The 15,473-nt window shown below is 36.3% G+C and overlaps 2 protein-coding genes across 2 annotated transcripts; both read right to left on the bottom strand.

Annotated features, from left to right (window-relative positions):
- Nucleotides 1-554: 554 nt before the first annotated feature.
- Nucleotides 555-8,863, bottom strand: LOC124826976 (Endomembrane protein 70 protein family). Its single transcript, XM_047299948.2, has 7 exons — nt 8,643-8,863; nt 8,383-8,423; nt 7,396-7,984; nt 7,143-7,280; nt 6,862-7,018; nt 6,266-6,750; nt 555-1,075 (listed from the first exon to the last, which is right to left on the bottom strand). The coding sequence occupies exons 1-7, from the start codon at nt 8,792-8,794 to the stop codon at nt 856-858; spliced, it is 1,782 nt and encodes a 593-aa protein (XP_047155904.1). The 5' UTR covers nt 8,795-8,863; the 3' UTR covers nt 555-855.
- Nucleotides 8,864-13,453: 4,590 nt separating this feature from the next.
- LOC148205968 (uncharacterized) lies at nt 13,454-15,147 on the bottom strand. The gene is made up of 3 exons (XM_088105916.1): nt 14,472-15,147; nt 14,246-14,427; nt 13,454-14,005 (listed from the first exon to the last, which is right to left on the bottom strand). Exons 1-3 carry the CDS (start codon nt 15,145-15,147, stop codon nt 13,454-13,456), a joined length of 1,410 nt encoding a protein of 469 aa, XP_087962042.1.
- Nucleotides 15,148-15,473: the final 326 nt, after the last annotated feature.

Here is a 15,473-nt window from a genome sequence, read left to right as displayed (position 1 = left end):
TGTAAGTTGAACTATGATTTCATTTTAAAAATTTATTTTAATTATAATATAATAAAGTCCAAATTTATTGAAGAATTAAATTTAAGTATTAACAAATGTCTTTTACATTTTAAAAAATTATTTTTTACTTGACTAAATTTTTCTTTAGGAATTTCAGTTTGTCAGTAATTCCTTTATTTCAAAACCTTAACTGGCATGAAAAAAAAACATAACCCTGTGTACAATGATAAAACACTATCTTAAAATTCAAATGCATCCTTCTATATAGCAAGCAATTTTAACACTGGTGTGCTAACTAGGAACTGTCAATTGGTGTAGAACTTTGGCATTATCCATGAATCAAAGTGACCATAATGACTAAAATGAAAGTGAAAAAGAGTTAGAAGTGTCTACTCTATGTATAGCAGTTTTAAAAACAGCAAGGTTACTTAATAAAAATCAAGTTCTTTTGCAAACAATCTTTTAGGTGGTATAACCAGTCATGTATTGGCTGACAAGAATATATTTCCACAACCTTATAAACCAGTAAAGAATATATCTTAGCTAGGTCTGTATAATCATACTAATTGTAAATGGTCATTTTCAGATTAAATAATACAAGCTACTTCAAATAAAATTAAGTGACTACAGCAATGAAAGATTAAATCCCATGGTCCAAAAACTTCCTTAGGTGCAAGCCTGTGTAGTAATAGAGAAAGCATGACACCAATTCATGAAAAGGGTCTAAGCTTCTCTAGTTCTCAGGTACACACTATAATACCTACCTTATGACAGAAAAAGAGAAAAAAAATCATGGACCTTTTTCGTCTTCACCTAACAGATAATATAAACTTTACGAACACGTTCAGCCACCAGCTACTCACACTTGATGGACCTGTATATGTGACGAACAAAGAGCAGGGAGGCACGGAAACCTACACTACCAAGCATTAGGAAGAAACCATAGCAGATGCAGGCCATGTAACCGAAGAAGAACGATGTTTGCATAAAACCAGACATATCTGATCTTGCATAGTAGTAATACAAGCAATAGCCGTAGATGAACAACCCAGTTGATCCACCGCAGAGGAAAGACCTATGAAACACAGCAGCATGTCATCAAGTTGAAAGTAAAATGGCCACTCAAGTTTAAACTGCCTCTACCTTAAAAACATTCATGGCATGGTTTGAATAATAACTACTATTGGCTAAAAAACACATTTCACAAAAAAGGGAAGAATATTGTTGCAAAAAATGCCACGATACAGTACTAAACCCCACTTAATGTTTTCTTAATTTTGAGCCAAGAAAATACTGTTTACGCAAGTTAAGCTAAATTGATGCACTGATATTCCTTCCCTGCCAAATTTGAACAAAAATGTCTATGCATAGGCCATGTTTTGCATTGCCAGTGCTCAGGTAAATCTTTTATGACAGGAAAATTTAGATAATTTTGGATCTGGTCTCAACCTAGTCAGGCCATGAATGCAACAGATACTCAGAATCTCTTCCAAAAGAAAAATAGAAAACAAAATTGTTGAAATATGGGTGTAAATATTGCACATTTACTGTGCAAAAAATATGGATTGATTTGTAAGAAATCTCTAAAATTAAGGGAGCGGGATAACAAGTTTATTTGGCAGATTTACTCCTGATTTAGAATCTTTATTTCTGAAGATTTACTTCCTTTTTTCCTTTAAACAACCTTGTAAGTTGTATCGTTTCTTTTTGAGATCAAGAAAAGTAATTCCATAGTTATTGCTTACTACATACACAACTTCACAAAATATTGTGTACTTGCATTTTTATATGAAATTATTTTCACAAAGAGGTAAAGCTCAACCTACAAAATTCACCTCTTTCCTCCTATGCTCTCCTTTTTTCCTATTTATATCTCAGTAACACCTCAAGTAACTGATTCATGAATACTATAACTACCTTAAATAAATTCTCTTCTCCATGTGTCCTAACAGAAACCCTAAATCAATCCCACTAATGCCCCGTTTAAGTTAACCAAAGTCATTATGCAATATTTATAGTCATTTTACAGAAAATTAGTATTTCAATTATCTATGGTAAGAATGTCAAAATCTCAAAGTAAATTGTAGCCAGCTCATGAATTAAACTACTGATTCAAATGGATAATGGAAAGGGAGAAATGGGGGAAACAAGGACAGGGAAAAAAATGCGAATAGAAACTGGTAAATTAGCTCCGAAACTGAGATCAAATTCAAAGTACAGGAACTTTTGTAAAGAGCCCGATAAATGACCATGTTTTAAAATTGCAAGCAGAATAACCAACATAACAAAATTCCAGAGTTTAGACCTTAATATAATTTTAAAGATTCGTTCGCAGGCTTATGAATATGAACATGTCTTCACTCCTTGTTAGGGTAACCATATCACCTATTTTCACTAACTAAAACTGAATATTATTTTTGAAGAGGGCCAATGACAGAGAAGGGGTGGTATTATGAACCAAGGATTGAAAAGAAAAAGAAAAGAAATATTTTACTGAATAGTATGAAAAGAACAATGAATAAGAGAGAAATCTAACTATTAAGCTGATTATGGTTTCTCCTTAACAAAGGATTTCTCCTTTCCCAAAAGTGCCAAGTACAATTTACAACAACAAATCTGCTTCTCCCATCCTTCTCCCCCTATTTATATCTAACCCCTTAATATGCTATCTATCTTAACAAACTTCTCGTTCTCCTTGTGTCCTAACAAATGGGAATGTGAGATGGAAGGAAATGACGCGCTCCCCTCCCAAATACCATTGTTAGCCGCCAAATTTGAGGTGACGGAGAGATAACCAATCCGACATATATACGTTACTCTCATTACACACTTTAAAATTGTAACATGACAAAGTATTGCTTTTTCTAGAACCAGGATTGTCATGAACATACACTCTGCCAAGTGGGATGAAGGCCACCGGAACTTAAATAATAGAATATATTAAAAGTATTAAAAATTTAATGTCTCTGAGATTATAAATTAAGACTAGTTTCTGTGAAAGTTTGAGAGAGAAAATCTAATGGTAAAAATATTATTACTGTGTGTTAAAGTTTCTATTACACAAAAAGGTCCTATATCTAAAAGCCCAAAACTAAAAGTCCAATTATACAATACAATATATTTCAACACTCCCCCTCAAGCTAGAGCATATAGATCATATGCACCAAGCTTGGAACATATAAATTGAATCCTAGGCCCCCTTAGAGATTTGGGTTCGAGATCATCAGATTTCGAAACATGAGCGACTTTGTCTGGATATCCATGTAAGGCATAACATTTCTCTCGAGTATGGCTTATCCTCTTACAATATGTGCACTGAGGACGCATACCACGACCACCACGTCCTCCTCGGTTGCCTCTGCCTCCTCCTCTTCCTTGTGGTGCTACCACAGCTGATGTTTCAATACCACCAATTGAACTTTCGTCTTTACCTAATGAAGGTACCCGAAGAAGTCGAGTAACTAAGTTGTCCATTGATGGAACTTGATCACCAGCTAACATTTGATCACCAGCTAACATTTGATCACAAACATGATCAAAATCTGAATGTAGACCTCTTAAAATTAAGACCATGTAAAACTTACCAAGCTTCTTGTTTAGGCCTTCTAAAGAATCAGCCACAAAGAAATTCTTCAATTCTTCTACAGCAACACGGGCCGTTCCTATGTAAGTAACCATATCATGATTGTTTTGTTTGAGGGAAGTCACTCTTTGATTTGCATCAAAGAGACGTTGCACATCGTTAGCAAAGATATCCTGAGCTTTTCTCCAAAAGGAGGAGCACGTTTTGTAAGGTCTCAAAATTTCTAAGACTTCTTGTTCAACAGATTGCCATAGGACAGCACAGTTGAAAATCAAGCGTCTGCCATTGAGATTTCTCTTCTTCAGGAACGGTGCAAACATCTTGTTCAAGATGATCATGGTATCCTTGACCAAGAAACCATAACTCCATGGAAGAAGACCAAGATAGATAGTTTTTCCAATTGAGTTTTGCAGAAGTAATGGTTGGAGTAGCAGAGAGAGACGGTGTTCCAAGACCAGCCATTATAAAGCCAAACAAGAAAAGAGGGGAAAAAAAGATTGTGGGAAGAAACCCTAAACGGAGCAACCCTCAACGGAACAGCAAATCAGAGACCACAATACACTCAGGAGACGGAGGCGAAACGACCGGCAGTGGCGCAGTGAAGATCCGACACGGGAGAGGCGGCGCGTGAAGCCCACGCACCCGAGAGAGGTCAGAAAGAAACGACGCGTGACGGCGCGTCGAGAGAAGGATGAGGCGGCGACCACGAGGGATGGGTTGCGCTCGTCGAGGCGCACCGAACCCTTAACTTCGCCGGAGAAAAGGCTGCAACGGCTGCGACGACGGACGGCGGCGGAAGCGACGGTGAACGACGGCGGATGCGGAGGCAGGCAATGAGTAGTGGCGAACGGCAAACCCTAACCTGCTCTGATACCATGTGAAAGTTTGAGAGAGAAAATCTAATGGTAAAAATATTATTACTGTGTGTGTTAAAGTTTCTATTACACAAAAATGTCCTATATAAGGAACAATGGACCAGCACCTAAAAGCCCAAAACTAAAAGTCCAATTATACAATACAATATATTTCAACAGTTTCCACAATTCTTTATTATCTCTTTGGATCAGCATCTTTCTTTACTTATATTTAATGATTAGTTTCTGTATATATAACTAGTAGTTTCCTTACTTAATAGGGATTACAATCTAATTTTAGTATAGATTAGTATCTCATTGCTTTAATTTTTGCAACATGAATATTATCAAGTCTTAATCAATTTCAGAGCATTCAGTCTCAATTATCTCCTTTTGCTCCATCAGTACTAAAAGGCTAAAACCCTACAATTTTGAATATGGTATTAGATTGGTACCATCCTCCACCATGATCAGTATCACCACAACTCTTTTGCTGCCACCATCAGTGAAACCTGCCATCATGATCTACAAGCACCCAATGTCTCAAGTCCAGGAAATGCAATGCATGCATAGACTAGATTTGGCAAACATTGTATGTTGCACATCTCTCCCTGCACAGATGACCAGCATCAGATGACAGTGTATGGGATCTCTGACTGCACCGGTGTCTCCCATACCAATCACCTAAGCATTCTTTACCCATATAAGACCTCATTTGATCCAACTAACCACTAAAAGATCTTGGCAAAATCAGATACTTTTTTGGATATTGAGGTGGCACAATCCAACGATAATATTGTTATATCTCAGGAAATATGCATTAGATATTTTGGAGAAAACTAGGTTGATGAATTCAAAATTTGTTGACACACTCATGGATCCAGATACTAAACATCTACCAAATCAGGAGGTGCCTATGCCAGATCTTGAGCAGTATAAAAGACTAGGTGAAAAATTAAATGATCTTACAGTTACTCGTCCTCACATTTCCTTTGCAATTAGTGTGGTAAGCCAATTTCTTAATTTCCCATGTAAAAATCATTGGAATTCAACTATCCGTATATTAAAGTACATTAAAGGAGCTCTTGGAAAAGAGTTGTTATATGGTTCCAATAATCATATAAGAGTTATTTGTTATTCAGATATTGATTGAACAAGATCTCTTTTCGATAGAAGGTCTACATCCGAATATTGTGTCTCCATTGGTGGTAACTTGATCTCTTGGAAAAACAAGAAACAAAATGTTGTGGGAAGATCTAGTACATAAACATAATATAGAGTTATGGCCTCAGCTACTTGTGAACTTGTTTGGCTTAAGCAACTATTTAGAGAGTTACAAATTTGAAAATATCACTCAAATGACACTTATATGTGACAATCAACCTACTTTTCATATTAGTCATAATTTTGTCTTTCATGAGATGACCAAACACATTGAAATTGTCTATCATTTCATTTAAGAGAAGATTGTATCTAGAGACATCAAAATTGAGTTCGTTAACTCAAGTGATCAGTTAGCAGATATTTTTACTAAGTCTTTACAAAGACTGAGAATTGATTATATTTGTAACAAGCTTGGTACAGACGATTTGTATGCACCAACTTGAGGAAAAGTGTTAGATATTATATTATTAGATATCTTTAATATATATCTTATCTTTATCTTTTATCTTCCGTTTCTTTGTTATTATTCTATATTTGTATTTTGGGTTTCGCCCATATTTTCTTTATTATAAATACAGTATCTTATGTGTATTTTTTACACAAGGGAGATTAATCCATACAGTTTTTACTATATTCAATAATCGCAATAATATAAGTTGCATACCTCCACCACCATTCATGATCCTCGGCAGCAAGTTGGAAGTATGTCAGAGCCACAGTGATGAAAGCAGTGACAATCAGCAAAATAATAAAAACAATGAAGAGTATGCTGTAGATGGTATAAATTCTGTGGCCCCATACACTTGCAAAAATGTAGTACAGCTCTATGTAGATGGCACTAAATGGGAGAAATCCCGCCATTGCCATCTGGGGAAGGGTACTCCTGTACCAAGGCAGAGGTGGAATTTCTCGAGGATATTTTGTAGTGCGGACAGGTGCTTGGAACTCAGATTTGCTATTTTTACCTGCAATACCACCCAACACAAGCAATGGTGAAGTTACCAATGTCCATATTAGGACTATCACCAAAATTGTGCCAAATGGCAGGGCAGCAGTTGCACTATAAACAATTGCAACTGTGTTAAGGAAGCAGAACATAAGGAAAAGGGGGCCACAAAAGAGGCATCCTGTGAGCAATAAGTTCCTAACCTGCCAACAAGAAAATAAGTGTATAAATCATTTAATTTCATTTCTTGAAAACTATTCAAATTAATACAGTCAAACCATTAACAACAATCAAAGCAAGGAGTTCATATTTACCCAATTAGACCCTTCAAGTTGAATGTAGAAGGAAGTAGCAGTGTAGCCAGCAATGCCAGAAGTGAGAGCATATATGACCACCAGTGCAGTAAATAAAGCACCTCGGTTATATGGATAAAACACACCAACCAATGCAAGCATAAAAATGAAGATTGTACTGCACAAGCATAAATAAACAGAGAATGAGTCCATTGATGCATATGATATAGAAAATGAAAAGAGGAAAAACAAGAATTGAAAAACTTCAACACAGAGGAGAAAGAGCCTTAGAAGATTCTTACAGTGTGAATAACTGAGTACCAGAACCAAGGGAAGCTGCGAACAAAGACTTATGTTTTGGAAACCGAAAAACATCACCATGAATGTACTTCCACCCTGTCTCCTCTTGATCATCAGCAGCTTCCTCGTCTTGAGCATATCTGAAGAAAATTACAGCAGATGAAAACAAGAAATAAGGAGGGTACGGGAAGAACGAAACAATGTTACAAGTAAACAAGATGACCATCTGATAATAGATGGGTAAGCAAGTCGTACTTCATAAAGTCATTCTTCAATACACGCATGAGAATGGTTGCCAGAAAACCAGTCAAAAGAAGCACTGTTACACAGGAGTTTATGATCGAGAACCAGTGAATCTCAAGGTGATGAGGCAAAGAAGAAGATTGAGAGTACTTTTCCATTCTCTTCTCAAAAGAAGTATCAGTTTCCTTCCATTTTGCTGTGTACCTAAAATCAACATCAACAACATCTTTATCCTCAGTCAGGTCCACCACAGAGTGAGGATCCATCCGGGCACTGATCTCAACCACTCGATCTTTGTTGTACAGAATATCAAACTGAATGTGCTTGTAAAGAAAATACTTGTACTCGCTAGGATCAGTTTTCCCTTCCTTGTCAACCGTCCCAATAAATCCCCAAATTGGCAAGTCATCATAATACATCTGGAAATAATAGTCCTTCTTAACTGCTTCTCGAAACTGAGCAACTTGCTCCTTTGTGAGCTTCCGACTGCATACAAGCTTAGCATCTTTCTCTGTTCGGAAATTAAGTTCATAAGGAGTACTAACAAGGCGATCGCCATTCAAAACCTCCCCAAGAGCTTCGGTCTTTTCTTTCTCCTTGCCTGACATTTAAATGTATTCATTCTTCCGGATTGCACATTAAGAAACCATAAAAGTACAGAAAAATGCATTAAAAATAGCTACATCCAAACTCCCATTTATTTTGTCCAGTTGGTTCAATTCAACAACTACATATTCTACTTAACCAAGAACACAATAGAATAATAGCAACATGCCATGTTTAACAGGGAGAAAGTAATCCAGCATCATATCCCTTGCTAAAACTGGAACACCAAAACTAAACTACAATATGTCACACGTTAAAACTCCATCATGAGCCATCACACTTGTATTAACAATTGGGTGAATAGCTTTGACTAAATCAAAAAACAAAAATGTCAATTAAGGAAGTGTAAATAATAAAAAGCTGAAAAATAAATAAATTCAGATTGTTAGTTACCTGTCACACAGAAAGGCAGGTCAAAGTACCGATATGTTTCACTGAAACCAGCCAAATAAATGAATAAATAACCGAGAAATCAGAACAATAACACGACAACCTCGTATAATACTAACGTTGCAAAGAAAGCACGAAATTGAAAAGATCAGATTTTGACGACGACCCAGACTCTGAAAGGGTGGAAAGAAAGTGTTGGAGGAGGAACGGGTTGATGGGGATAGTTGAGAAATGGGATCGAGCGAAAGAACTAAGGAACGAACCTGGGGTTGTGAAAGGGACCGACTTTGTTGGCGTAAAGGGGAACGGGGTCTCCTTCCTTGTAACGGTGATCGGAGCCATCGGATCTGACGAGGATTGTTCCTTGGAAAGAGATCAGAATCGCGAGAACCAAAGCCAACCCGCTCCTTCCCATTGCTCTTGGTCTGCACTCACAATCAGATCAGATAGACGGACAGAGAAACAAATAAGGACAACCAGCAAGCAATTTATCACTACGATTTTCACGCAAATTACCGCATTTATTTTAAGAAATACAAAACAATGTCTGTACTTTTTCTTTTTCTTTTTCCCACTTTAAATTAACTTTTCTCCCTTTCATTTTGCAGGCAATGCTTGGTGTTATATGGTCCGAGATAACTATTATTTAATCTTAATTTCAATCCACATTTTCTTGTGGAGAATTCAATTTATAAAATAACATTACTTTGAAAATTTAAATTTTAAATTTCTTAATATTAATAAGGTTTTAATATGTTATAGTGTGTGAACTTAATTTAATTATTGTTTAACTCTTTTAAAAATACGTAGAAATTAGTTTTACAAAAAAACAAAATTATTTTTTTACAATAATCCTTTAGAAAATTCTATTCCAAAAAGATAGTGATGGTATTTTTCTACTTACCTGATTAATATTGTGTAGTAAATGGAGAACACTTACGTGTGATTAATGAATTTCATTTGTAAAATAAAACATGTTTAATTAGATATATCAATTTTTTAAAATTTTATGAATTCTTATTAAATCTTTAATGTTGATGAGAAAAGATACACAAGTTTGTTTCTTTTTATTAATAGAATTAGTTAGGTCGGTGAAAGAGTGCGAAAATTATGTTTTCTGTTGGTTAGGCCCTGTTTATTCAAGGAACAATGAGTTTTATTTTCTCTAAGGAATGAAATTGATTTGGTAAGTCAGGAAGTGTGTGCAATTGTACGTTAATTACAAATGATATTTGGGTTTACCACGTAGGGCCATCTCCAATTGTGGTTCTGCGATGTTTTCTTATGCGAAGAACTTCTCTCTTTTTTTCATGGACAAAAGTGGAAGAAGCCAACAAAAATATTGGAAATGAACAAATGAAAATTAGACCGTACAATACAAGGATATGCTCACCTCGAGAGTTGCATTATAGAATGGGATAAAAAGGAGCACATTGTGTAAAATTGGTGGTTGTGATAACAAGAGTGTGGTGTGGAGTTACTTTGTATGAATAGATGAAAAGCAAGTCGTTTTCCATGCTGAGTGTCACAACCAGATCGTGACGGGACAACGAACCGAAAACAAACGAATTTGGGAAAAGATTTTGGAATCGCCACCATAATTTATTATGAAAAAACTATGGAAAACCAAAAAATAAGACATGGCCTGCGAAAAGTAGATTTTAGGTTCGGGAATCGGTTACGAGTAAGGAAGATATTAATTAAATGTATAAAGTTGACGTGGGTTTGATAAATGTTTAATTTTCCCTTAAAAAAATAAAGAAACTATTAATAAACAAAAATATATCTTTTGTTTTATGGACCCGACAAGGATTGACCTTACTCCTACGTATATCCATTCATGATGGACAATCAGAAATTGCGTAGTTCTTTATGTAGAAAAAGGTTTGTGAGTTTGTTTTAAAAATTATTATAGATTGATTTAGATTTTTGAAAAGCGAACCCAACAAAGATTTGATTTAACAAGATTGACATTTTTTTTTGTTTTAAAGATACCTTTAGAAAAACTTCAAGAGTACACTAAACAGAAAAAGAATCGTGTAGAGGTGACATACCTTTTCAGCTTTCAGTACTCTCGTATCTCTTCTTTGATGATTGTCTTTGACAGAACCCTTACGGGTGAGAATTTTTCTGTATACTCTCTTTCTCTCTTTTTATTATTTTTGCATGTTTTTCCTTCTTTTTTTTGTTTCCTTTTCTATGACAGAGTGCGTATTTATATACACACTGTAATATTATGACAATCTTGCCTTAATTGTGAATTAAATGACAATAAAACAAAATAGGAAAAGAAATGGTCTTGGTTGTCAAAAAACAAATTAAATAATATTCAAAACATTGATTATCAATATTGTCAAAAAATCATATTTTCCTTTTAAAAGCAACTGACACAGGAAATTATATTAATATACTATTTTAATTACTGTTTATAATTATTAGCATAATATTGATTTAAATAATTACCATATTAAACTAACATTTCAAAAAATAGTGTGTCCGGTATTATAGTTATTATTTTATCCCTTTTTACCCACCATTAATTATTATTCTCTTATTCTTCATTTTTTAATTATTTACTTACCCGGACGAAATTGGGTGTTGACAGCTGCCCCTCTTTATTTGGATTTTGCTAGATAATATGAACCTTAGAGTTTTTGTGTTATCATAGTAAAAGCTAAATAAAGATAAAGACATTAATTTCGTTTGGGTCTAAAGAAAAGGAAAGAGATTACCTCGAAGCGTACCTGGTAGAGAATGTAGCAACCTTGTGGACTTTGCTGAATAGCCGTGACACTTGTGGAGGGTGTGTCATACCCTATGAACTTTGTTGGAGAGGTGTATGAACCTCGTGAACTAAAACCTTTTTATTTTTATTTTTATTTTTATTTTTTTTAGAGGCGCAAGAACCTCAAAAAACTTACTGGAGAGGCGCACAAATCTCGTAATACTAGATGGTGAGGCGCACGAACCTTGTAAAACTAAATGGAGAGGCGCACGAACCTCGTATAACTTGATGGTGAGACGCACGAACCTCGTAAAACTTGATGGGGAGGCGCACAAATCTCGTATAATTTTTTTTTTTTTGGGTTCTAGGATGAAAACTGGGCTTTGGTGCTAGGATGAAAACTGGACTTTGGTGCCAAGATGAAAATTGGGCTTAGGTGCCAAGATGAAAACTGGGCTTAGGTGTCAGGATGAAAACTAGGGCTTTGGTGCCAGGATGAAAACTGGGCTTTGGTGCCAGGATGAAAACTGGGCTTAGGTGCCGGGATGAAAACTGGGCTTAGGTGCTAGGATGAAAACTAGGCTTTGGTGCCATAATGAAAACTAGGCTTTGACAATCTTGAAATAAGTATTTTTTTTCTTTTGTTCTTTTTTTTTTTTGAAAATTCTGAATTTTGTCACTGATGTATTTTCCTTGAATTGTATTCTATCGAATTCACGAATTCTTGTTGAATGTTGGCGATGCATGGTGTGCCATGCTTTCCCTACGATGATGCCTTCACTATGATGACTGCATGAATGTATGGGTGAAAATTCATGTGAGACCCAAATACTTCCCGTTTTGTTTTAATTCCACGACATCCTTTAAGAATACACTCGCACCCAGTGAATCTGCTTGTGATGCTTATTATTTTCGGGAGGCATTTTGAAAGTTAAGAACGACCTTATGAAAGAGATGAAAAAAGATTTATTAAATAAAACAATATAATATTGTTAATTCCACTTTAAAAGCATTCCCTATCATGGAATCATTAGAAATTTGTTTTGACTGCGTCAGAATTAACTGGCAAAGGCAACCCCTCTCCATCCATTATGGTGAGAATAAGTGCACCACCACCAAAAGTCTTCTTTACCACATACGGGCCTTCATAATTTGGAGTCCACTTACCCCTGTGATCCTTTGGTATTGGCAAAATCTTTTTTTAGGACCAATTCACCTTCTTGGAATTCCCTTTGCTGGTATAGTTGCCCATGGCATGTTGCAGTCAATCTTTTTTCTCAATGAGATTGAGTTTATCAAACCGGGTTTGAACTCAATCTGCTTCTTCTAACTGGTTTCCACTAACACTGGTAGGGATGGGATTTCTACCTCGAAGTGTAGTACTGCTTCTGTTCCATATACCAAAGAAAAAGGTGTTGCCCCAGTCAACATGCGTACCGATGTGTAGTAACCGAGTAAATCAAAGGTACAATCCTCTTGATATTTTTTATTAACGACCTTGACTGCCCCTTCATTTTTGGGTGACGATGTGAAGTTTGATTGTTCAGGTTTGCGGCGATTATCTTTAAATCACAATAGTCGACACACATTTGCTCATTATCATCCTTCTTCGACATGATACTTGCCATCCATTGGGAGTATTTTTCCCCGGCTAAGAATCTCACATTGAACTGCTTTCGTACTTCATCATTGATTCTGAAGACATTCTAGCTTGAGTAGTAACTCGTGTTGAATTGTTTCTTCATGCTAGTGTCGACTTTTACCTTTGTTCTCTCGCTTTCTTTTCTTACACTAAAGATTTCAACCTCTCCTTGATGGGGTTTTATTTCTTTAAAATCCTGCTTCACAAATATCATTAACTCTGGAGAGGGTTCCGGGTCAATCATAATCATCTTCCATGTTATTGATAGGGTGCTCAAAATTAGGAAAAACAACATTATTGTTTTCAAAGCATTCATTGTCATATCCATGTTATTCGATAAAAAAAAATTTAAGACACGAGATGATGATAAACAAACAAAACAAACATGATTTAATGTTAAACCAACTGCAAAAGAGAGTGTCAACCCATAAAACACGAACCCCAAGGCTCCGGGCAAAGCAATGAGGTTAATTAGAAATGATTACATTTCAATAAGCATCACAGGCAAATTCTTTATCTTCCACTTCTTGGGTTTGCAGATACTTCTTCTTCTTTATTCTCGTAGTATATTTGTAGGAAACTTCTGTCAATCAGATCTTGGAGAAAGCTCCTAAACCTGGTACACTCATTAATGATATGTTCGGCTCCTGGACAGATTCCACATGCCTCACCGAGGCCATCTCCACCCGTTAACAAACCCAATCTTATCAGTGTTTCAAAAATGACCTTTTTAGAACTACAATTTTACTAACATCCCGCACTAGCCTGTGTCGTCCAACCTCGATGGCATTTGTTGAGGTATTTCCATGCTCGGCAAGGGGATTGACTTCAACACTAGGTTTATCCTCTTGGAACTTCAACCATCCTGCATCAATTAGAGATTGTACTTTGAATTTAAGGGACGTGCATTTTTCCGTTGAATGCCCAATGTTTTCCCCGTGAAAATCACATCTCACATTTGCATCAAAACTTTTGGAGTATGGAGGTCGTAAGGGTTTCATGGGACGAACACTGGCCAGACCTTTCTTAAGGAGATGGGGTAATAGTTCTGTATATGTCATAGGAATGGGAGTGAAATTTTTCTCTAGGTTCATCCTAGGATGAGCCCTTTGGTCAACGTTATGATCGGAACCCAAGCCGGCTCTAGTGCCCCAAGCATTATTCGAAGCCTGTTGTGGTTGATAATATCCTAGCGGATGAGATATTGTTTGGGGACCAGACACTGTATTGTTCACATAAGGAGGGTAGCTCAGACTTGGCTAATAAACATGAGTGGGCGCATGACCTTCCCATATGGGTGTTGTTGACGTTGCATGTACTCCCCCTTCTTTCTCTTTTTCCGGATTAAAAATGGATTTTTTTGGAGTGGTGACTTGAGATGTAATTTTCCCATTCTTCAGCCCGATCTCGATTCTTTTGCCTATGATGATAATATCAACGAAATTGAAAGTCACATTTCCAATCATATGCTCATAAAAAGGTGGTTGTAGTATACTCACAAACATTGCGACCATCTCTTTGTCGTATAGAGGTGGCTCAACCTGCACTGCCAATTCTCTCCATCGTTGCGCGTGCTCCTTAAAAGACTCCTCTTCTTTCTTTGCCATGTGGTGTAATTGTAACCTGTCTGGCGCGACGTGCACATTGTATTTGTACTGCCTTACAAAGGCGTCTGCCAAATCTGCCAAGAACAAATAAAAGAGGATTCCATATGTGTATACCAACTCAATGTTGCTTCGGCCAAGCTGTCTTGAAACAAATGGATAAGTAATTTTTCATCATGAGCGTAAGCAACCATTTTTCGACAATACATGGTCAAGTGGTTCTTGGGGCATGTGTTACCCTTGTACTTCTTGAATTCTGGCACCTTGAACTTGTGTGGAATTGTCACTCCTGGGGCCAAACTCAACTTCGCCACGTCACCAAACCCATAACTTTCAAACCCCTCTATGGCTTTTAGCCTGTCTTCCAGTACTTCAAGTTTACTTTTCTCTTCTTCTATGTCCGTGTGTATGGTGGCCTTAGTCGAAACATCATGTGCAACAACTGTGTGAGGGGACTTGGACGTTTCATTCATCTTCGTCTCTGTCGTGAGGATAGGCCCTTGAGTACTAATAGGAAGTAAACCATTTGTTATGGGAAATGCCAAAGAAGTGTGCTCTGCCTCTGAATGATCTCCAATGGGTGGTGTGTAACCTAGTGGCAAACCATACACTGGAAGCGTGAATTGTGTGCCTACAACGTTATGTATTGGAGGGTGAGCATTATCCTCGACCTTTACAGACAAAGTCTCTCCTACATTCTTCATGGTTTTCAAAGCCTCCAAGATTTGACCGACTTGATCTTTTAGTTGGCTAATATCGGCCCTTATGGCTTCACGTTCTTCTTCCCAAACTTCCATAGCCTCAGAGTTCGCTTGAGTCCTATAAGGATGTCGTGGAAGTCCCGCCGTTGTTTTTTATTTAACTTTTTTACCTTTTTATTAATTTGAATTAGATGAAAAATAAATATGCGAAAATGTAAACATGATGCATGATAAAAATAGGTGAAAATCACAAGTCCTTAATATCTTTATGATAGAAATTGAAAATGAAGAAAGTTTTATAAGTTTACACTATTTATTTATTCTAAATGGTTTTTATTTTGCCTTATTTATTTATTCATTAAAGCATGAAATTTTCGTTTTTGCTTTTTAATTTAAATAAAAACATGCACATTTATTGTTAT

This window comes from Vigna umbellata, chromosome 1 (genome assembly GCF_029865625.1).
Source record: "Vigna umbellata cultivar VRB3 chromosome 1, Vumbellata_1.0, whole genome shotgun sequence".
Taxonomy (NCBI): domain Eukaryota; kingdom Viridiplantae; phylum Streptophyta; class Magnoliopsida; order Fabales; family Fabaceae; genus Vigna; species Vigna umbellata.
The sequence above is the reverse complement of the archived record's forward strand: the minus strand, read 5'-3'. Positions and strand labels throughout refer to the sequence as shown.

Excerpts from the sequence above, each read along its gene's own strand:
- LOC124826976 (XM_047299948.2), bottom strand. The coding sequence starts at position 8,794 with ATGGGAAGGAGCGGGTTGGCTTTGGTTCTCGCGATTCTGATCTCTTTC. Across the intron at positions 8,424-8,642 it reads GGTCCCTTTCACAACCCCAG|TGAAACATATCGGTACTTTG; the intron begins GTTCGTTCCTTA and ends GGCTGGTTTCAG. Across the intron at positions 7,985-8,382 it reads CCTGCCTTTCTGTGTGACAG|GCAAGGAGAAAGAAAAGACC; the intron begins GTAACTAACAAT and ends TTTAAATGTCAG.
- LOC148205968 (XM_088105916.1), bottom strand. The coding sequence starts at position 15,147 with ATGGAAGTTTGGGAAGAAGAACGTGAAGCCATAAGGGCCGATATTAGC. Across the intron at positions 14,428-14,471 it reads CTTGGCCGAAGCAACATTGA|ATTTGGCAGACGCCTTTGTA; the intron begins GTTGGTATACAC and ends TGTTCTTGGCAG. Across the intron at positions 14,006-14,245 it reads AAGAGATGGTCGCAATGTTT|CCAAGTCTGAGCTACCCTCC; the intron begins GTGAGTATACTA and ends CATGTTTATTAG.